We start from the raw sequence: 23399 nt of genomic DNA on the forward strand, positions 1-23399 counted from the left end.
GTTGTTTCCTTTGCTGTGCAGAAGCTTTTTATCTTCATAAGGTCCCAGTAATTCACTTTTGCTTTTAATTCCCTTGCCTTTGGGGATGTGTCGAGTAAGAGATTGCTACGGCTGAGGTCAGGGAGGTCTTTTCCTGCTTTCTCCTCTAAGGTTTTGATGGTTTCCTGTCTCACATTTAGGTCCTTTATCCATTTTGAGTTTATTTTTGTGAATGGTGTGAGAAAGTGGTCTAGTTTCAACCTTCTGCATGTTGCTGTCCAGTTCTCCCAGCACCATTTGTTAAAGAGGCTGTCTTTTTTCCATTGGATGTTCTTTCCTGCTTTGTCAAAGATGAGTTGGCCATTCGTTTGTGGGTCTAGTTCTGGGGTTTCTATTCTATTCCATTGGTCTATGTTTCCCGACTCTAATCTTGAGGCAAATGCTGTGTTATAGGTTTTGTTACTAAAAGTAAAGAAAACAATTTTCTTTAATGCATGTTAGAAAAGAAGAGTGATAAATAGAATATCTATGCAGCTAGACAGATTTTAATTGTGATTTTACAGGTAATAATAGCTCCTTAATGTATTGAATGTGTACTTCTGAAGATATGAAGAAATAGGAAAAATAAAGCAAGAAAAATGGATGAGGGAGAGAAATGTTGAGATTTCTCAGGAGGTAGTCCTTTCCCATCTTTTCTTCTCAACTCATTCTGCGTGTAATCTCTTCCGTCTTCATGGCTTTAAATGTGATTTATATTCTAGTACTCCCAAATTTACTTCACACACTAGACCTCTGTTTTGAGTTCCATGCCTGTATTTCTATCTATCAATAACTTAACAATTTGAATTTCTTAATGGCACTTCCAACTTAACATTTCTTTCTTTTAAGTTCACTTATTTATTTTGAGAGAGAGAGAGTGTGTGTGTGTGTGGGGGGGGGAGGGGAAGTGGGGGGGAGAGAGAGAGAGAGAGAGAGAGAGAGAGAGAGAATGAGAATGAGAATCCCAACCAGGCTCCATGCTGAGAGCACAGAGTTTGAACTCACGAACCTCAAGATCACGAGCTGAGCCAAAATCAAGAGTTGGATGCTTAACTGACTGAGTCACCCAGGCGCCCCCAACTTAAGCTTTCTAACTCCTTCTCTCTTCCACCACAGATTAATTTATTCATTGACAAATCTTTTCTTCCTCAAGCGGGACTCATTTACAGAAACTAAATTTTTACCCAGACAGCTAAGTAAACCAATTCTCCTTCCTCCCTACATTCAGTCCTTTATCACGTTATGTTGATTCTTGCATCTCAATTACTTCCCCTTTTTTCATCTTCCACTGTCACCTCTTTAATCCATGCTACCATCATACCTGGCCTCACTGAGTATTAGCATGTGAGCAGGGTTGCCGCACAAAATATAGGACACTGTGTTAAATCTGAAGTTTAGATAAATAATGAATTTTTTAAGTGTAAGTATGTCCCAAACATTGCATGGAATATACTTATACTAAAAATATCTTTGTTATTTATCTGACATTCAAATTTAATGAGCATCCTGTTTTGGTTTCCTTCTGTATTTGGCAATCTTACATGATATGAAGGGAGGAGAGGTTGTTTATTATGTATAGGGTGGGCAGGGAAGGCTGCCCTCATGAAGGGACATTTAAGCAGAGACATGAAAGTTGTGCGAGACTGAGGGATGTGAACACCTGGAAAGAAGCATATACCAAGGTCCCAAGGAAGGGGCATGCTTGGCAGGTGGCAGAAATAGCAAGAAAGACTAGGAGACTGTAATCAGGTGTATGAGGAGGAGGAGGTGAAGGCACATTTACTACTGAGAAATGGATCTGTGCTCTGTATGTTACCAAAATCTGATTTCTTTCTTTCTTTCTTTCTTTTTTAACATTTATTCATTGCAAAGAGAGACAGAGTGTGAGCGGGGGAGGGGCAGAGAGGGAGGGAGTCAAGGAATCTGAAGCAGGCTCCAGGCTCTGAGCTGCCAGCACAGACCCTGACGTGGGGTTAAAATCCTCGAACCATGAGATCATGACCTGGGCCGAAGTCGGACACTTAACCGACTGAGCCACCCAGGTGCCCCCTAAAATCTGATTTCTAACTTTGCGAGATCAAAGGCTAGACCTTGGGATCTAGTAAATTCACCAAAGCAATAAATACTGCCCTGTGAGACTTCTTGGGAGATGGTTGACCCTTGCCCTAGAGGACTCTTCCCAGAAATGTGAACAGGTAGGCTTATGAAAGTACATCTTTGAGTAACATGTCTTCCCTAAAGACTTCTATAATTGACAGGTGAATATTGTGATGTCATATTATACCTTAAATACATTGTTATTTAAATACAAATGTGTGGAAACGTGCACTTTAGCAAAGTTAAAATATAACTTATATTTCCACTAGACAAATTATATATTTTCTTTCTTTGCCATCAGTAAGGCAGTATATAAATAGCTTAATATTAAGATCTTTAACACATTGTACGAAGTGTAACAGAATGCATTTATATTTATTTTTCATCATGCCTCCAATGTTGACTGTTCTTTTTGTCTTCGTAGTGCGTAAGTAATAACCTTGCCTCCTGGCTTTTCCTAAAGGCCAGAGGCCATTGTGGCCATGGAGAGTGACTAGTCTGTTTGCAGTATGAACATCAGCAACACACACAAATCTTTTAGGTATTAAATCAGCCGAAAAAAAAAGAAAAATTAAAAGAATGGGTTTTAACCAGCTAGGTTTCTTAGTTGTTTGAGAGGATAAAGAAGTAATTCAACATGCCTTCAGTGAATAGTAAAAAAAAAGTGAGAAAGCAGAACTCAACATGTCTTCAGCGAATACTATATTAAACTAAAGATTTTTGTGTGAATGGGTATAGAAAATAAATACCAGAACAATGATAGGAAATAAAGGTTTCAAAAAACAGGTGAACTAATCTCAAAGAGAATACTTAGCAATATAATGGAAGGCTCAGCCAGCAGGTAGGAACACAGTATAAGGATTTAGAGATTAAGGGAACAAGGGATTTTTTTTAAAGCACCCTTAAAACTGAGAGCCTGAACAAAATGCATTTCTACTAAAGAATGGAGTGTCATAGATACTCTTAACTTTGTTTAGAATGTGGTTTTAAGAAGCAGTGTTCAATACAGAGAAAAAGTTGTCTGACTTCTTAGGAAAGAACCTATTTCTTATAGGAAATGGGTTTTATTTCAACTTCGCCATTGAGTCACTAGGTGATCTGGGGCAAAGTTGTCTAACTTTTCATGAATAATTTGTTCTTAGGTCCTCAGGATTCTAATTTTTAGAGAGATAGGAGAGTAAAATATTTTTTTAAAAGTATGTATTTTTTTGATACATAATCAAGGTAAAATCTAGATAATCTACCCATATCAGACCTAGACGCCCTCCTTTGAATATCCTTCCGATCCCGTGAGCTGCCCAGGTCCTTCAAGCCAGTTCAGGAGGAAGGTGGGTCTGATAATCACTAACAATATCTTAGAATGAATTTGTCAAAAACCTTTGCAGTTGTTCTTCAAAAGGTCTGTTGATTAAGGGTCCCCAAGTAGTGCATGTTTCATGGTGAAATTTTAGTAGTAATTACTTTTGGAACATTCCAGAGAGCCTTTGCAGTGACACTGCTGCAATGATTCTTCTCTGTCTACCTGTTGGGATGACATTTGGATCTTATCAGTTGTTCTTTAAGGTATATGCACATTCACTCAAAAAGTGTGCTTTACTTTATTTTAAAATATATGTGTCAATATTTATAGAAAATAATACAGCCAACTTGTGAGAACCACATCTACTGCTTTGTCATTTGTATGCAATGGATCCCTAAGACTCATGCATTCAGATGATGACACCTTGAATCTTACCCCCCAATAATTAACATTTAGTTTTCCTTTATTTTGTTCAGGTTTTCACAATAAAGCACATGCTCTAAATATATGAAGCTACATTTGATTTTCATAAACTAAAGATTTTAGTGGAGACTTACTTTCATGAATATTGCTGGAAATGTTGAATTCCATTCATTTCAAAGTGACAGGTTTATTACTTTGACATCATCATATGTTCATTAAGTCTTTAGAAGAATTTAAGACAGACATGTATTGTTTCCAAGTTTGATGGTAGGCCAACAGACCCCTTAAGATGAAAGTATCATAGTAGAAACTCCCTTTCTGCTGTCGTGAGACTTGTTTTGTCAATCATCTGTTGGGCTTTCCCTACATATGTTGTGGAGAGTTTAAAGTTAATCTCATTTATTACAGTCATATAGTCATTCAAATTCATTATAAAAATTTGATTAGAATTTCAGTTTTGTTTTGCAGGAATCATTTTTAGCTTAGTTTCTTACAGACATGCTGTTTTCCTCATGTTGATGAGGTACTACACATACAAAGCGTCAATCTTAGATGCATAGTGCAGTGAATTTTTTACATACACATTTAGACATCTGTGTCTATTTTTACATACACATTTAGACAAATGTGTAACTGCCCCTCAGACCAAATTATAGAACGTTTCCAGAACCCCAGAAGGCTTTCCTCTATCTTCTTTCAGGTAATATCCCACCAAGGTAACCAGTACTCTGACGTAGATTAGTTAGTTGTACAGTCTTTTGAACTTCATATAGATGAGATTATACAGTCTGTATTCTTTTGGGAATGGTATTCTTTTTACTTAATAATGTATCTGTGAGATGCATTCAAGTTGTTGCATGTGTCAGAAGTTTATTCTTTTTATTGTATACAATTTTTCATTGTATATACCCCAATTCATTCATTTATTCCCTTGTCAGTGAACATTTGGGTTTCCATTTTTATCTTATTATGAGTAATGCTACAAATGAATATTCTCTTCTAAAAGGGATATTTACACTCATTTTTTTATGCTCATTTTTTCTTGGGCCATTGAATTTCCAAGTCATAGAGTTCATGTGTATTTAGCTTTAGTGAACACTGTCAGTTTTCTGAAGTGGTTGCATTGATTTCCACTCTCACAAACCATGTGGGAGAGTTCTTTTGCTCCACATTCTCATCACAACTTGGTGCTGTCAGTTCTTTAATTTTTAGCCATTTAGTGGGATCTGATCGTGGTCCTACTTTGCATTTTCCTAGATTACGAATGATGTTGAGCCCATTTTCACATGCAGGTTGGGAACGTGGATCTTCACTTTTGTGAAGTGTTTAGATTTTTTGTGAGTTTTCGAAACAGAGTTTTTAGTCTTTTTTTCTGGATTTATGAGAGTTCTTGTTTATTCTGGTTATGATATGTTATTGGATAGACATATTGCAATAGTCTGTGGCTCCTTTTCACTCTTTTAATGTCCTTTGATAAATATTTTAATTTTAATGAATTCCAATTTATCAATCTTTTGTAATTGGTGCTTTCGGTGTCCCCTTAAGAAATCTTTACTACTCCAAGTTTGTGAAGATCTTATGTCTTTCTGTAGCCCTTTATTGTTTTACATTTCACATTTAGGTCTAATATCATCTGTAATTAATTTCTCTGCATGGTGTGAGGTAAGGATCAAGGTTTAGTGTTTTTCTATATGGAGATCCAGGTGACCCAGAAACATTTATTGGAAAAACAATCCTTTTCCCACTGAATTACAGTGGAACCTTTGTGGTAAATAAGAAGACCACATGTTCTCAGGTCTGTTTTGGACTCTACTCTGTTCCCTTGATCTCTTTAAATGTGTCCAAATACCACATTATAGAAATTTCTGGTATCTGATAGTGTAATTGTCTGGCTTGTTCTTGAATTTTGTCTTAACTATTCTAGTTTTCTTGCTGTTCCATATAAATTCGAGAATCAGCTTGTCAGTTTCTTGCACACACACACATACGCTCACCCACACAACCCTTTGGTATTATACTGATTCTAGAGATAAAACTGACAATTGACATCTTAGCAATATTGAGTCTTCCAGTGTAAATAGTTGGTTTAACCTTTCAGTTATTTAGGCCTTAAATCTCCCTCAGCAATGTTCTCTAGTTTTCAGTACAGAGATCTTGAGGAGATGCTTGGTTTTTATAAAAATGACTATGAATTCAGATTAAAAAATTTGGCAAAGTTTACAAAATATCCAATTTTACTATCTATTCAGATATGCAATCATGTTAATATTTCTGAAATAGGAATTTCCAAAGTAGCTAAGTAATCTCTGAGATTATTCAGTACTACAATTTCACGTGTTTGTATTGCAGCTTTTAAATCTGATTAAGTGACAGCACTATTTAGAATCTGATTCATTCTCTTAGTTAAATATATTTAGATGATGCTCTGTCACCACCCCTGAAGTTCATGATACATTTGTTAAATGAAGGGCTGAGGAGCTGAGCAGTTGAACTGAGATTCAGTACTTTCCACTTTCCAGAGAGCAAGAAAGCAATTTAGTTTTAAGCAGTTTATCTCCCTCACTGGGTGTTGTATGGAAGCCAATTTTACAATAAATTGTATTTTAAAAAAAAACACTTTTAGGTCAATAAACTCAACCAGGATTTTAGACTTGGAGAATTAAGAATGTGATTGTGTGATGCCATAATAGTTAATTATTTTTAGAATATCTGTCCAGTTATATAGTTACCTTGGCATATTCTAAAAATTTGCTGCATTTTTCTCACAATTGATGATAACCTTCATAGAATCTAGCCTGAATTAGATTTAAGCATATCCCAGACAACAAAAAGCTAATGCATGCATATATATTACTTTATTAAGGTATTGTGGTAGTATTGAATGTATGCATTCACTGTAAGTAGAGACTAATTTTACCTTTTATTTTTTAAGTTTCATTAGGTGCCTTAGCACATAATTAGTACTTTCTCAATGATTTTTTCTAATTTTTAAAAGTATAGGCCACTTTTGTATGGCAGATGTCTTTGCTTTGTAATTTTATTGTGATAATTTCCATCTGTGTTGCTGCTTTAGTCAATTCAAGCTGTTCTAGGAATGTCCTAGGTTGGGTGGCTTAAAGAATAGACATTAATTTCACACAGTTCTGGAGCCTGGGAAACTTCAGGTCAGGGTTCCAACATGGCCAGATGCTGGTGAGGGCCCCCTTCCTGGTGTCTTTATATGGTGCAGAGAAAGGAGGAGATATTGTTTCTCCATCCCCTAAGGACGCCAGCTCCATCATGAGAGCTCTACTTGTATGACCTCGTCCAAACCTAATTAGCTCCCAAAGCCTTCACCTCTAAATAATACCTCATTGGGGATCAAAGCTTCAACATATGCATTTTGGGGGGACACCTTCAGTCCATAGTAGTCCCCTTCTCTAAAGTGTAGTATCACCTGACAAGAAAAGTTGAATCAAATTTGTGTTCAAATACAGTAGCAGTTCATTTGTTTGAATATTAGAATATATTTTGCATATGAAATGTTAATGATGTTAAAGCTGATTTCCTAATGTCAAAAGTGTATAGCAACAATTAGAAAATTAGAGTAATATAGCAGTAGTAGTAATGATAGCTAACACAAGCATTCACTCTGCACCAGGCACATGTAACCCTCACAAACTCACAGATACTCTGAGGGGGGTAATATTCTTATCCCCAATCTATAGAAATTTAACAAAATTGCTTATTATTTTCATTTTATCTTAAGTTTCTAGTTGTACTGTCTGATTCAAACTTATTGAAAAAATTGATGACAAATGCAGTGCAAATCTTCAATTTTTTTTTTAATAGAAAAACAGTGTCCTGTACTGAGAACAGAGGGACATCAGTTTCCACAGGACAACAGAGATAAACTTGAAGTTTCAGGTGAGCTTTATCATCCTTTGCAAAGAAGCATTTTATATAAAATTATCAGCACATGTGGAGTTTATCACAAGTGATTTTTTGACATTATAATTGAGGCTAGTAACATCAGTATAAGAAAATAAAAAGAAGGAAGATAAATGATGTAGAAAAAAAGAGCAGAGTACTATATTAACAACAACTCAACTTCTTGGAGAAAAAAAGTTATTTAAAATCATAGAATTTGTATCCATTGTAGAAATTTTGAAAAAAGAAAAGAAAATTTAGTAATAAAAGATCTCACTACCCAAATACAGCCATGATTCCTATTTTGGTATAACATTCCTATCTTCCTTGCTCTGTCTTCCTTTCCTCTCTCTCCCTCACTGCCTCTCTCCCTCTCCCTCACACACATACATAATCATGATACATATTTTGAATTTGAAATCAAAGCATTTACCCACATCAGTATATATTCTTCTAAGGCATGATTTTTTTTTAAAACAGGACTGCTTAAATTTCAACTAAATTGCTGTAATATTTTTTTTTCAACGTTTATTTATTTTTGGGACAGAGAGAGACAGAGCATGAACGGGGGAGGGGCAGAGAGAGAGGGAGACACAGAATCGGAAGCAGGCTCCAGGCTCTGAGCCATCAGCCCAGAGCCCGACGCGGGGCTCGAACTCACGGACCGCGAGATCGTGACCTGGCTGAAGTCGGACGCTTAACCGACTGCGCCACCCAGGCGCCCCTGTAATATTTTTTTTAATGTTTATTTATTTTTGAAACAGAGAGAGACAGAGCATGAGCAGGGAAGGGGCAGAGAGAGAGGGAGACACAGAATGTGAAGCAGGCTCCAGGCTCTGAGCTGTCAGCACAGAGCCCGACGCGGGGCTCGAACTCACAAACTGTGAGATCATGACCTGAGCCGAATTCGGATGCTTAACCGACTGAGCCACCCAGACGCCTCTGTAATATTTTTTAGTTAACTAATTTCCTGTCTTAGACATCAGAGCTGCTACAATGAGCTACTATGATTATTTTCTTAAGATAATTCCTAAGTCAAAGAAAATTAACATTTGAGTCTTTTGCAACATATTTTATACTTCTGTAGCCTACAAGGAGAAAAATGAAATCAAGAAATTTTGCTGAGCCCAAACAACAGGGTGTTATTTGAAATAAATCAGTCTATAGATAAGGACGACAAAAATCCTATTTAAAAATCAATATCTCTGTGAGTTTCCTAATTTTAACAAAACTGCTGGATTAAATCATTTGTTACATTTTATAGGTTTTGACCTAGGAGAGAGCTTTTCTCTGAGACGTGCATTTTGTGAAGGTGATAAAACCTGTTTCAAATTGGGAAGTGCATTTCTTTTTAGAGATACCATGTAAGTAAATTTTTCTTTACATTTTAATAATATTACATGAACTATTTTCTAAGAAAATTTCAAATAATTTGTTTAAAAAATTAAAAAAAATCTTCTCAATGGTGTCATACTCACTTGAATGCTGTGGTAAGTGGGCTGTTTGTATATTTGTTGTTTTTAATAATCTTTGGAATCTGATCCTATCCTATGGTATAAATGCCATTCACCCATACAGATATAGGCATAGTCTTTGCAGAATAGTAATTAAAACCATTTTGAAGAAGTATTATTTATGCTTAAAGTAGATATAACCAAAGTTAAATTTTAAAATGTGAACCTTAAAACAGAAGACGCAGTGTAGATTTCAAGACAAGAGGCTGATATTTATTGTAACCATTTTCTACGTTTACTATGCTTCATGATAAATTAAAACAAAAGAACCTAGCCTTTAGGTATTCCTTTTATATAAGGTGTAGAGTACATAATAACGTAAGATGATAACATCATTATAAGATGGTCTTGATACACATTTCATTTCAGAATTTATTTCCCAAACTTTTTCTTTCTTATCTTTATTATTCTTTTTCTCCTGATAAACCTGAGATTAAAAAAAAAAAAGGTATTATGTACCTTTTAAATACTGACAGTTGGTCAGCAACTATACAGGGCAATAAAAATTCCCCATATGGTCTGCATACAGTTGGAGGATGGACACATAGTAATTCAAAAAGCTTGAGTCATCAGGAAGGCAGATATAGCATATATGATCATGATATTTAGTCTTTGAGTCCAAGATGAACATTCCAGTTTATGAATGCACTGCAGTGAAATAAGCATTAAAACTCTGGTTTAATATACAACACAGATGTTTTTGTGTGAAAACATATATAGATGTTTTCACTTCTTGATGAGTAGCCTAACATTTAAATTACCAGAAAAGGTTGTTGAGAATCTTAGCATGTGGATTCTCAAAGGGAGATAGCATTAATTATCTTGTTGCCTATCTTCAGATTCTCTGTCTAAACTAGGTCCCTAGCCAACTTTTTCCTTGAGAAAAGTTAAAACCTTCTATTTTGTGATTCTTAAGATGATTTTAGTTTAATGATATGGTTCCTTAAAATTAAACTGCTCATTAATTGGTAAGAAATAAGAGTGCTAAGGAAAAGAGTGATCTGATATTGGGGGATATAATGGGTGATTGTCAGGCAGGGCACTTCAGCAGATATGACTGTACTGTTATGGGTGACTTTTAGGTGGCTTCACATACAGGCATTAAACACTCAGAGAACAGCAGTCCCATGTTTAGGTATTCATATCCAGTAAAGAAAAGTCAATATGTAACATATATATGAATGTGTATATGTATATATATACACACACATGTATATGATACATGACTTTATGATACATAAAGTCAATATGTAACATATATATGAATATATATGTACACACATATGTATATGATACATAAAGTCAATATGTAACATATATATGAATATATATATATATGATTTTAAACTAGTAGTAGATAACCTTAATTAAAGAATTTAAGAAAGGCAATAAATTCTGTTATAAAAATTAAAGTGCATTTTTTCTCCTGCCTTCTTCCTGACAATTTAAATTCCTCTAATTCTGCCCAGGTAGCTAAAAGATTGGAGTGAAAACTTTTTAAAATTCATTGGAACTGTATATAAGAAGATGTAGCTGATTTTAAATAGTTACGTTGGAAAATTTCCTGCCACATTTAGGCAATGCTATTCCCCTTTGATATGTGTGATAATAGATATAGCCACAACTTGACATTTATTTTCCAACCTTTAGCTCTAAATCATTGTGTGATCCCTGGGCTATCAATGTAAGTAAATTCCCTGGCTCTACAGGCAGAACCCTGGGACCTCCACTACAGGAAACTGGAGGGTATCTGCTTAAGCTGACTAGCAAGTGTCAAGTAGCTTGGCTCATCTCCATTTACATTTCACTCATTGAGCCAAGTATGCTAGGATGCTTCTCTTGCATGATGCCATTTTGATTTTTCAATAAGACTGGAGTAAAGTTGCAGCTATTTATGTATTTGTAAATAAGCTGCCTTGCAGAATCAGCATAGGAAAAGACAGATGCCATTTTATGTGGAAAATGAGGATTCTCTCTGTGCCTGAGATTATTTTTATAGTTCTGTCATCTTCCAGGTGAGATTCATGAGGGGAGAGATTGAAAGAATGTGTTGGTCAGATACTTACTGGGCACCCTCAGTGCCTTGAGCCTGGCTTAATGCGGGAATCCCAAGGGCTACTTTTGCAGGGGCCCTTCGAATAAACATTGTACACTTAATGGTGATACATGCTCAAGGAACTCTGAGGGACTTTATGTATTTGCTTTTATTTTAAATTTGTGTCCATTTCCTCAGTGTTCCTTGGGATAGAAAATGAAAGTATTTGTGGGCTTTAAAAGATTCATTTCCTTGGCTTCTTGTATCTACAACAAGTACCCTTGGTTGTGCAAAAGAAATAATTCATTATTTCTGTACATATTGAGAGTTATATATCCCAGGTGATCATACTCTGATTATCTTTAAGTTGTGTTTTGGCAATTATAAGGGCAAAATGGTGAAATTTTGAGAGAAAACATACACAAAACATGCATATACTACAGAGCACCTTATTTTCTTGGTATAATACAGTTCTTTCATTAGTTGTTTCTATAGAAACATGTTTTTAAAAAAATGTCCCAAATAACTAAATAAAAATGTCTTAGCAGTTGAATATTTTAGAAGGGTTGATAAATGTTGAATTCCCACATACTGTTGATTCTGAAGGGGCAACACTCTCTTATTTTGACTGGCCAATGAGGAAATCATCTGATTTCAAATGTACCAGGGAAGTGAATTACCCTGATTTGTTGATTTCAAGGATGGTAAAAAGCCTTATCTCTGAGGTTCCATGATTGATAGCTAGTGGCTATCTGGAATACTGTGTTGAGAAGGATTCTGAGGCCATTATTAGATTCAGCCAATTAGAATGCTATGATCCATTAGTGAAAGAGGCGAGACAGGAGTGCTGATGCGTGTTTCCAGTCTGTTGTCTCTCTTATTTGGAATGATTCCTATGAGCTGGTATCTTTTGCCACTGAACCAGTTCTAAGAATGAGGGTACATGAGGCTATGTGTGAAAAACAATAATCAACACAGATTAATAAGTTTTTATGAGTTTGAATAGTGTGGCTAGACACAGTGGCATAATCGACACGTATGGTCCCCTTTGCTTTCGTTACAAAGAAATAAATCTCCAATGAAGAGGAATCTTCTCTCTCTCTGTTTCATTAAATTGATGATTACTCTCTGGAAACAAGGGCTATTTCTTTTCACAGCTTTACGTGGAAAAAAAAAAGAGCTCATAGGAGCTATTCTCATTTTCATTTTATGTTTTTATAAACATAATAATCCTCCACAAGGAGGAAACCCCAAATTATATATTTGGAATATGGGTAGTTTTTTTTTTTAGGAGTTATTTGAGTTCTCTGAACCTTAAAAGTTCCCTTAGAAACAATCCTAAGTATGGGGAAAGCTGTTTTGTATATTAAAGCATGATTTATACCTTGTCTGTGCTAGTGTTGAATGATTCACCCTATGCTCATGTCTTTTCTACATGGACCTTTATGTTACTTCCAGATTTTATCATTATAAATAACATCACAACATCCAGGAAGGTTATTTTTCTCTGTGTTTAGAATTATTTCCGTAAGATTGATTTTTCTCAGTGGAATTACTGGTTCATTTTTAGAGATCTTGATATATACTTCTAATTATGTTTCATCATTGTTTTATCCTTCTGTATAATACCCAGTATCTTCGGTAGCATTAGACATTATCATTTAAAACTTTTGTCATTAAGTTTTGTTTTTTCAACTAAAAGCTTGTAGCAATTACAAGTAAAAGCAGTATCTTACTACATAAGTATTAGGGGTTCCTGAAATGTTTCTGTTCTGTTAACAGGTGAATAAAAGGTAGCATTCAATAAGTCACTGTAATGAATACGAGGTAGCGTGGAGCTCATTCTTTTATTCAAAAAGCATTTATTGAGTTCACTGTGGACTCTGCTAGGCTCTCAGATTACAATGGTGAAAGAATGTGGGTCCAGTCTTGCCTTCTGGATCCTGCTGGAGAGACACATGGCACAAGGAAAAACTGCACTTTTCTCTTGCCTTGATCAAGGAGCTGAGATGTGTTGCCTTCTATCATCAAGCACAGGCCATGGGACTCAGTACCACCCATTTCCTCATAAAGGGTAAACTTCCTTTAGCATCTCACACAAGGCTGTTTTTCAGTCTTTCCCTCATAAGGACAGGTTTTCTAACTCATCTTTCATTTTTATTGCTCTTTGGGACCTCTCCAAGCTCTCAAAACCAGTTAAAATCTGTGGCTCTAAAAACTATGTTTAGAACTCTCGCACTGAAGCTTCTAATCTTTGAATGTTTCAGGAGGATTACTTCACAATTCCATAAAAATATAGGGAATTATTATTTATACGTCCCTTGGGTTTTCATTTGGGCCATCCTATCATTCTGTAGATAAGAACTTTCCCATGTAAGGAAAAGTGACTTAATTAAAAAGTTGTCCAGCTGTTAGTATGAGATTGAATGACTGTTACACATAAATTTTATGTATTTCCTCAATTGTAGTTTGCCATACCAAAAATGTGAGGTGAGCCTTTAAGTCCGATACTCTTTTTTTTTTAATTTTTTTTTAAATTTTTTATTTTTGAGAGAGAGAGAGAAAGAGTGTGATTGGAGGAGGGACAGAGAGAGAGGAAGACACAGAATCCGAAGCAGGCTTCAGGCTCTGAGCTGTCAGCACAGAGCCTGACATGGGGCTCAAACTCACAAATTGTGAGATCATGACCTGAGCTGAAGTTGGGCACTCAACCAACTGAGCCACCCAGGTGCCCAAGTCCAATATTCTTAAGATGAAAAGAAAAGCCTTATAGGTTCACAATTACTGAATTCTTTAAATCATACAATATAACCAAATTATATATATTAGAACAGAATTTTTTTAAATGTTATTTTATTTATTTTGAGAGAGAGAGTGAAAGGGGAGGGGTAAAGGGAGAGGGAGAGAGAATCTTAAGCAGGCCCCATGCTGTCAGTATGGAACACCACATGGGGCTTGATCCCATGAACTGTGAGATCATGACCTAAGCCAAAATCAAGAGTCAGATGCTTAACTGACTGAACCATCCAGGCATCCCTAGAACAGAATTTTAAGAGTATGATTAGACAGATTTTAAGGATGCCTGGAAATATTTACATCTCCATCACAAGAACCTATCTTAAGAATCAATGTTATTTTTTTCTAGCAAATTTAGGGATGTTAATATATTCCAGTAACAAATTGCTTTGTATAGAAATGGCTACTAAAATGTAATATAATATGAAATATTATCAGTTTAGTATTTCCATTTACCAATTTTGGAAACATTTAATATTATCATCATCAAATTTTAAAAAGTTGTGATTTTTCTCCTTCAGATTTCATATAATTCAATATTGTTTGGGGAAAGGTAAAAAATGTCAGTAATTGATTATATGTGTATAGATTCTACAACATTCATATCTATTTTATTTTTGTTTTATTTCATTTCATTTGTTCATATGTTTCATTTGAACATTTAACATGAGATCTACCCTCTTAACACATTTTTAAGTGTCCAGGGTATTGTTACTGACTATAGGTACAGTGTTCAACAGGATATCTTTAGAGCTTATTTCCTATTTTATTATGGCTAATTGTATGAAATTATCTTACCTTAAAATTTCCTTATGGCAGTTACTTTGAGAATAGTAAGGTGCCCGTTAAATATACTACTTAGAAGTCATAATAATGCAAATGTCATCATAAAGTAATAAAATCAAGGTGTTTTACTTTGGTAATTACTTGGGCTAATTTGACAGGCATTGATTAATCTACTATTGTTAGATTATATATTTGATTCTTCTTCTTTCTTCACTTATTTTTCTATTCAATAAATCTAATCTCCTAAGAGACAGCAGAGCTTTGGCTTGGATGGGGGCTGTGAGTATGTATCTGTGGAGTGTGCAGTGCAGGTTTTCAGAGTATAGAAAAGAAAGAAGGCACATAAGCACGTCCCTCAAGTCACCATTAATCTTATGTGACCCATTAAAATGCTGTGAGGATTAATTAGTTATTAACCTTAGGTGGTTGCAAATGTATTGCTTTTACAATGGCTGTAAACCTAAATTTAAGCATGATCTTAAGTTTATAAATTAGGCAGAGAATTGACTGTAGTAATGCTGATGTTTTGTTATACTAGTGCTTAAGAATAACTTTATAAGAACTTGACAGATTTTTTTGTAGATTGAGCAAACCATCTGTGTTTAATAAAATAACATTGGATAGTGTAATCTTCATTCTGAGACAGAGAATCAGTGATGTACAATTTTGATTTCAATGATAAACTTTGAAATGTATGTCCATCAAGGAAGAATAATTGTGTTGGCTAATAAACCATTGATTTATTATCATTTCAATTCCTTCAACTTAACCAGGAAAGGTAATCAGAAAATAAGCCTGGTTAGCCAAAAGCTGCTTATGTTATTTTGTGTGACTCAAATAAGCTTGGTACACCTTGTCTATTGCCTCATTAAAAAAAAAAATTAATGTTTATCTATTCTTGAGAGAGAGGCAGGGAATGGGCAGAAAGAGAGGGAGACACAGAATCCGAAGCAGGCTCCAGGCTCTGAGCTGTTCGCCCTGACATGGGGCTTGAACTCATAAACCATGAGATCATGACCTGAGCCAAAGTCAGATGCTCAGCCGACTGAGCCACCCAGGTGCTCGTGTTGCCTCATTTTAGTTAACACTTACATTTCTTAAAGTACATTTGTTCCAGATTAGGTGAAATTTTTATAATTTTAAGCTAAAAAGCAATATATTGAAATAATTGACTTTAATCATTCCTCTCACCATGGCTATATCCATGCAATTTAGAAACAATCACAAGTTCAGTGAAAATTTCAATTAATACGGACATGTGTGGTAGTGCCATGTAGAATTCACATCTGGTTGGCTGAATATGAGATTGAACTGACCAGATCTTTTGCACCCAAGGTATTCCTCTTATTTGAACCATCTCAACCTCTGCTCTCTACTTCAGAATTTTCCTGCTTCAGCTGTCCTTTCTAGAGGCGACCCTCCTGGTTTCAAAGGTTAACCCCTTCACTTGTGCTCTTAATCTTCTCCTTGTCAGCCTCCTTTAATACCTTGATCCACCCATGATCTCCTTTGCTCTTCTGTTTTCAATGTCCCTCTCCACAGTATCCTGGCCTCTTAGTCTACAAATATATACTTAATCCTTCGCTGTTCTAGAAACTTTTTCCCTTGACAGTCCCTTTCACTCCCAAACTTCCCAAAGGAATAATGTTACTGACCACTTTTACTTCCTCACACATCCCTTAGCCCCCTCATATTTAACCAGGAGTTCTTTTTTTTTTTTTTTTTAACATTTATTTATATTTAGGATGGCTCAAGCAGGGGGAGAGGCACAGAGAGGGGGAAAGAGCCTCTGAAGCAGGCTCTGTACTGACAGGCTGACAGTAGTGAGCCCATTTTGGGGCTCAAACTCAGGAACTGCAAGATCATGACCTGAGCTGAAGTTGGTCGGTTAACTGACTGAGCCACCCAGGCACCCCACTGACCAGGTCTTCTTGAACACTGTGGAGATTTCTTTCAAAGTTGCTGGTGTCCACTGCCCTGTCTCGAATGTCCCTGACCTAAGTATCTCTCTACACTGCCTTTCTGTACCTGTTTCTCTCTATCTGTCATGTTCTGCCCATCATTTTGGCCAATTTGAATCTTACATACCCTAGAAAGTTCAGTACACGCTCAACCTTCTAGATACAGCCCTCACTGATATCCTCAGGCAAAATTTCTTCCTCTTCTTCTCCTTCTCCTCCTCCTCCTCCTCCTCCTCCTCCTCCTCCTCCTTCTTTTTTGTAGTTAAGTATACTTTTCATGTAGTGCTAATCTCATTCTGGCTCAGATAATCCAAATGTTCCCAGGTCCCATTACTATTCGGTTCAAATGATGTCATATTGACATCAGTGCCTACACTGTGATGATTCCTACTCTACTTGCACAGCTATGGAACCTCAGTCCCCTCTTAAAAACATATCTTGTTATTTTGGGGAGCCTGAAGAGTTTTGCACATGTGCTTATGTTCAAAAGAAAGTATACTCTTATCCTTGTGTTCTAATCTCCTTGTTTCTGCATGTCACCCCTGTGTTTGTTGGGAGACCTCTCCATGAGAATGCCACTCTATTGGGCCCTAGCCAGTCCTTACTCATGGCTGCTTAACCTCAGTCCTCAGGTGCCTGAGTTGCTCTGTGGCTTATAGCTAAGTGGGGTGTGTGTGTATGCTCTGGGGAGTGAAGACATGGGTTCAGTGATCCTCTCTCTAACTGTCCCCTGGACCTCAAGGCCATGTCCAAGGCATAAAGCATCACACTATATTGAACAAATTAATCAAATCAACTCTTGGCATTCTTTTTTTCTATGGGACTCAAAGCTCATAGACATATGGATTAGGCATTCCTCCCTATTATCTTTACATTTCTATCTATCTTCTAATTTAGCCATGATAAGAATATAAAATTCCCTTTGCTTACAACGTATACAGAAAAAATATTTTATAATATACTCTCCCTATTATTTTTCAATTCAGCTTCAATGGCAGTGAATGAAGAAATTCTAACAAAGTATTTCATTTGATTCCTAAATGACACTGAAGACTCACTATGTGCCAGGCACTGAGGATTTAAGGATAAATAAAGACATGATCCCTGGCATTATTTCTGTCTGCAAAGATAGATATGTCAACAATTAGCTATTGTGGAATATAGTTGCAATCTTTAGATGTATGTATGTAGATGAAGATGAAGAACAGATGAAGCCATTTCGAGGGAACCGGGGAAAGCTTCACAAAAGATGTGAGAAGTAGAAGCTTGAACCATAAGAAGAATTTGCCAGGTGAGGCGGGGGCCAGTATGTGGTAGTTAGAGGGAGTATCATTTAAAGGTCAAGACAGTTTGAAGAATGGTAAGAAATCCCATGTTGTGGTAGTGAACACAGGTGAGCAAAGTGTCTGCGGGATAGAGGAGGCTGCAAGGGCAGACTGAGGTGCTGTTCTGAGAGGACTTCTGTGCCAGCCTAAGGAGCTTGAACTTTATTGATAAAAATAAAGTGAAAGGTGAATAATTTGGAAGATCTGAGGAGAAGCCACAGTACCACAGGTATACCTCAATAAAGCTGTCTAAAATAAAGTGAAGGTGTGAGAGCAATAGCATTACATTCTAGGGGGGAAAAACCCCAAACAGCTGAATATATGCCACTAGGAAAATCACAGCTTTCAGTTACATGTAAATGATCCTGAGGCAGAAGCCAAACCCCTAGACTCAGGAAGGACACCAGTTTTCAGAGGACCTCTTGGGCGTGAAGTTTACCCAGGGTTGATTCTTTCTTTTCTTTTCTTTTCTTTTCTTTTCTTTTCTTTCTTTTTTCTTTTCTTTTCTTTTCTTTTCTTTTCTTTCTTTCTTTCTTTATTCTTTCCTTCCTTCCTTCCTTCCTCTTTCTTTTTTCTCTTTCTTTTCTTCTTCCTTCCTTCCTTCCTCCCTCCTTCTCTTTCTTTTCTTTCTTTCTTTCTTTCTTTCTTTCTTTCTTTCTTCTTTCTTTCTCTCCTTCTTCCTTCCTTCCTTCCTTCCTTCCTTCCTTCCTTCCTCCCTCCCTCACTCTCTCTCTCTTTCTCTTTCTTTCTTTCTTTCCTTCTTTCTTTCTTTCTTCCTTGCTTTTTTTGGATGGAAACACCTGAAAAAGTTACTTTCAAAGCCTTTCTGAAGTGTGGCTTCTCTAGTCCATCCTTCATTTCTGTTATCTGAATGTCATATAGTAGAAGGGCTTGTTTTCAATGGAAAGTCATTTACAATGTCATGATGAGCAAGTGCTAATCATAACAGACATATGATTACTAGAGAGTCATCGAAGCTTTGTTTTCCCATTAACGATCTATCTGTCTGAATCCGCTTAGCAAGCACAAAAAGGGTGAGATTTCAGAGTCTCTGTGGCTGTGAAACTCAAACATCACCACCCAGCTTGGGAGGAAGGCATTTCAGATAAACCCTCCAGGCCCTGCTGGCCAAATCGCTTGTAACGTGACAGGTGATGGTGGGTGTCAGCTGGGAAAGAAATGACTTACTATAAACTCCAAGCATCTCTCACTTCACTCTCAGGAAATGTAACTTGTATCATATTTCTCTTCCTGGAAGATATTCAGCAAGTCAAAGGCCCCATTGATACTTGTAAATACGGAAGTTCTTCATAAACTCTGCCTCACGCTTATTTAGGATGGAAGAATTAATTTGGAAGCCAGTTCTTGCTATTTAAAAATAGATTTTTTCCATTTAGCCATTTCATTTTAAAAGCAAAAAAGTAAATAAAGGTTGGTCTTGCTAAATATGACCTGGAAAACTCACTTCATCTCTACCAAAATAGCACTTTTGAAAAAAAAAAAAAAAGGCTTTGCTTCAAGCCTTGTGCTATGAGCTAGTTGAAGAATTACCTCTGGAACCATTGTAATTAGTAACTAAACTTTTTAAACACTTCGCTGTTCAAATGTGTATCATGCTTGACTTTTGAAACACCATATACAAAATTAAATTTCTCTAGCATAATTATGTCCTCTTGCTTTTCAGTTTATGAGCACTGAAATCATGAAAGTTTATTATTCTTTGTTTTTCCTTTTTTACATTTTACTTCTTGCCTCATAGTGCTTATTATTTAGTTAGGTAAAAGAGCAAAACAGAAACTGGCAGTCTTGTTTTTTTCTTCCTAATCCCCTTTTATTCTGCAGTTTGGTTTGTCTTTTATTTTTTTCTATTCATGAGACAGAGATGTCACTTGCCATATTACAAACTATGGTCCTTCTAGGAATACTGAACAAATACATCAGCCTGAACTTGCTGTACAATGAAATTACCAATTACTTAATATACAAAGAAGTAAATAAATTTATGGGCTTCATTAAGGTCTTTATTTTTCTTGACAACAAACCACCAGGGCCCAGCCATGGAAAATAAATGAGATCCACTCCCTGATTCCATCTCCTCATAAAACAACTTGATCAATAAATATTTGTATGCACTTTAAAAGGGCGGGTTATGTTTTTAAATTTTATGATTTTTCCTGGCATGACCATGCTTGCAATGTGCCCCTCCTAGAAGGGAGTATGAAAAAGCAAAGTTTATCCTTTTAAGGTAGTTCTTATTGGTTTCTCATTAATTGGGCAGGTAGGAATGTCCATTACTTGTTCAGCTGGCATCTTTCTGCACCTGAGAGACCAGACATTTCAATTTAAGTTAACTTTGTGTATAGCTATGTTTGGCATTGATTTCATGCCTCAGGGGATGAATGGGATAGAAACTTCCACTGATCCCCATGCCAGGAAAGCATTAATGTAGGATCAGTGCTAAGGGTTCTTCTTCCATAATCATTTGAAATAGTCACATTTATGTTCATTATTTTCACATTTTGAGGAATTACTTGTCTTTTTAGTTAGGTTACATTCTGTTGATGTTCTTCCTAACATATTAAAATCCCAATATATTTTCTAACCAGAAGGATAAACAGAGGCACTTTTTATGAGAACACTTCATGCTTTTCTTCACACTGCATAATTATTAGTATATATACTATTCTCATAATTTTTACTACTTCCTGAAAATTCCTCTCATTTTTTAAACAAATGTTTGGTGAAAAATACTAATTTTTCTAAGAAATGATCTCTAAGGAATATGGAAAAAGTATTTCTGATTGGTTGTCACCTTCTGTCATATGCATATCCTTCTTAAAACCCAACAGATTGTAGCCCCATTTTAAAGATATCATTGTGTGGTTTGTGATACTTCCTGATCTGTGCTCAAAATATGATGAGGGGAAGGAACTGTAATAATCTTCCCCTCATGGCTACTGGTCACTTAGGATGTGCAAATGTCATAATGAATGCTTTGCTCTGAGCCCAAAATATGATTTATTGTTGTTAATATTATCATGATTGTAAACATTTTAACTAATCATTTCTTGATACTAATGTTTGATATTTACTTATATTCTCCCCATTTCACCTAGTACTAAAAAAAAGTAGTTTTTTTTCTCCCTTGTAGTCCCAAAACATTACTTTTAAGTCAGGTCAATAATTATGAGGGAAATTTTATTCTTAACCCAGAGGATACAGGCAACTTGATATACTAGAAAAAACTGACCTTGGAATTAGAAGTTCCGAGTTCAAGTTCCATCCTGACTTCTGTCTTGCAGAGTAATGGTGGGGCAGTTATTTAACTTCTGTGGCTTTAATTTCTTATTTATGAAATGAGATGGCTGATCTAAATCACTCTTAAGGTTCCTTTCAGCATTAGGACTGTAGAACTACAGAAAACTATTGTGTGTGGCTTCTTACAATTGAAACATTTCCAAGCACCGGAAGTCTTCTGCTGAAGGACACTTTTGGTGAAGTTTCTCGGGGCAGCTGTTCTGTGTTGCTGTAGCCCGTGGAGATTTAAAGTTTCTTTTTGAAAGTAAGAACACTGTGTTTGTTCCTGGATTCATTTTATGTCAGACTTTTTGATTAACCTGCTTTAAATCACATAGAGCTTGAATTTTTTTCTCTTCTGTTTTTTTGCTGACTGTGATGTGGCATAGTCTTAAAGGCCTTAACTTTAAGGCATTATGCAAATACTGGTGTTTGGCACCTGCTAGGACTGGTCATAGGTATCATTATGGATTGTCCATGAAAGGAACACAGTTTTGTTTGTGCTTCCTATATGCCAGATTAGTATCTGTCTAAAGCTTGATTTAGAGCAACAAGTCTGTCAGTGCCCCTATTTGCATGGAAATCACATTCTAGTGGTTGGAGACAGGCAATACATGTGTAAACCAATACATTTTAAAAAAAACTTTGGGTAGTTATAAACCTATGAAGAAAAATAAAAGAAGGTAATATGTTAGGTAGTAATTGAGGTGAGAACAGCTATAGATCTTCCAGAAGAAGTGACATTAAAGCTAAGACCTGCATAGTGGGGAGAAAGTCATCTAGGTGACGACTTCTGGGAAGGACCATCCCAGGAGAGAAAACAGGAAGTACAAAGGTCTAAGACTTCAATGAGCCTGGTGTGCGTAAGGAACAAATTTCAAGTCACTGTGACTGGAGTATGAGTGCCACATAGAGACTGGAATAGGGGATGATGTGTTAGAAGCAGGGGTCAGAACAGATGAAGCCTTGTGAGCCATGTGCAAGGAACCATAGACAGTGTAGGAAGGCTGTAAGTAAGGGAGGGATGTGGTATGATTTACATTTTAATAGCTGAACCTAGCTGCTATGTGAGGACTAGCCTGTAATGTAGGTGAAAGAGAACAATTAGGACACCATCACAGGAGTCGGGGGGAGAGAAGGTGGCAGCTTGGGGTAGTGAGTGACAGTGGAACTGAAGAGAAGTGGACAGAGTCAGAATCTATTTTGATGGTAGAAAGAGTGAGACTTGCTGATGATTGGATGGGGTCTAGGAAAATCAAGAAAAGGCAAGAGTCAAGAATGACTTTTAGACTGGAAATCTGGGTGAATGGCCATGCCTTTTACTGAGATGTGAAATTCTTGTACCTTAGAGAAGGTACCTTGTACCTACTTGTTAGTAGGAAACAAAAGTTCAATTTCAGTTATTTAATTAGAGATGCCTTTAATATCTAAGTAGAGATGCCCAGTAGTAATTTAGGCATGTGAGTTGACAGCACAGGCAAGGAAAATAGTCAAGTTTTATCTTGGTTGCCTCTCTCCTTTGGCATCACCTTTCTTTTTGGAACTTTCCTCCCAAACTCCCAGTGCCTTAAGGTGATGCTTGTGTTGCCCAAGGCTCAGGACAATGACATTTCATTTTCTAACCCAGGGTCATTTCCTGCTCTGGATTTATTCCTTCCTCCCTCTCTGTATCTTCTCTGTTAACTTCTTTGTTTTATTGTAGTCCCTATAGATCTCTGTTCTACACTTTCCGAGGTGAGAATTAATTATTAGACACTTTATTAGTATTGTGCGATGAGTTTCTAGGAACTATTTTAGTGGTAACAGAGCTTATGTTTTATAAACACATGCACTTTCCAAAGAGGAAGAAATCTCTGATAGTACAGTATTAGGTGTTTTGGCTTGTCAATGAAAGTACTTCATAGTTAGGGAGAATCTCTGTGTTCACACCATGTATGC

General features: G+C 36.3%; 1 protein-coding gene across 1 annotated transcript in view; it reads left to right on the top strand.

Moving 5' to 3' along the window:
- Positions 1–23399, top strand: part of COL19A1 (collagen type XIX alpha 1 chain) — a 354142-nt gene that overhangs the window by 19957 nt on the left and 310786 nt on the right. Inside the window, exons 3-4 of the mRNA XM_047860196.1 lie at positions 7670–7744; positions 9012–9111. Of these exons, the coding sequence (XP_047716152.1) occupies positions 7670–7744; positions 9012–9111 (175 nt within the window). The remainder of the gene's footprint in view (positions 1–7669; positions 7745–9011; positions 9112–23399) is intronic.

Source organism: Prionailurus viverrinus, chromosome B2 (genome assembly GCF_022837055.1).
Source record: "Prionailurus viverrinus isolate Anna chromosome B2, UM_Priviv_1.0, whole genome shotgun sequence".
Lineage (NCBI taxonomy): Eukaryota > Metazoa > Chordata > Mammalia > Carnivora > Felidae > Prionailurus > Prionailurus viverrinus.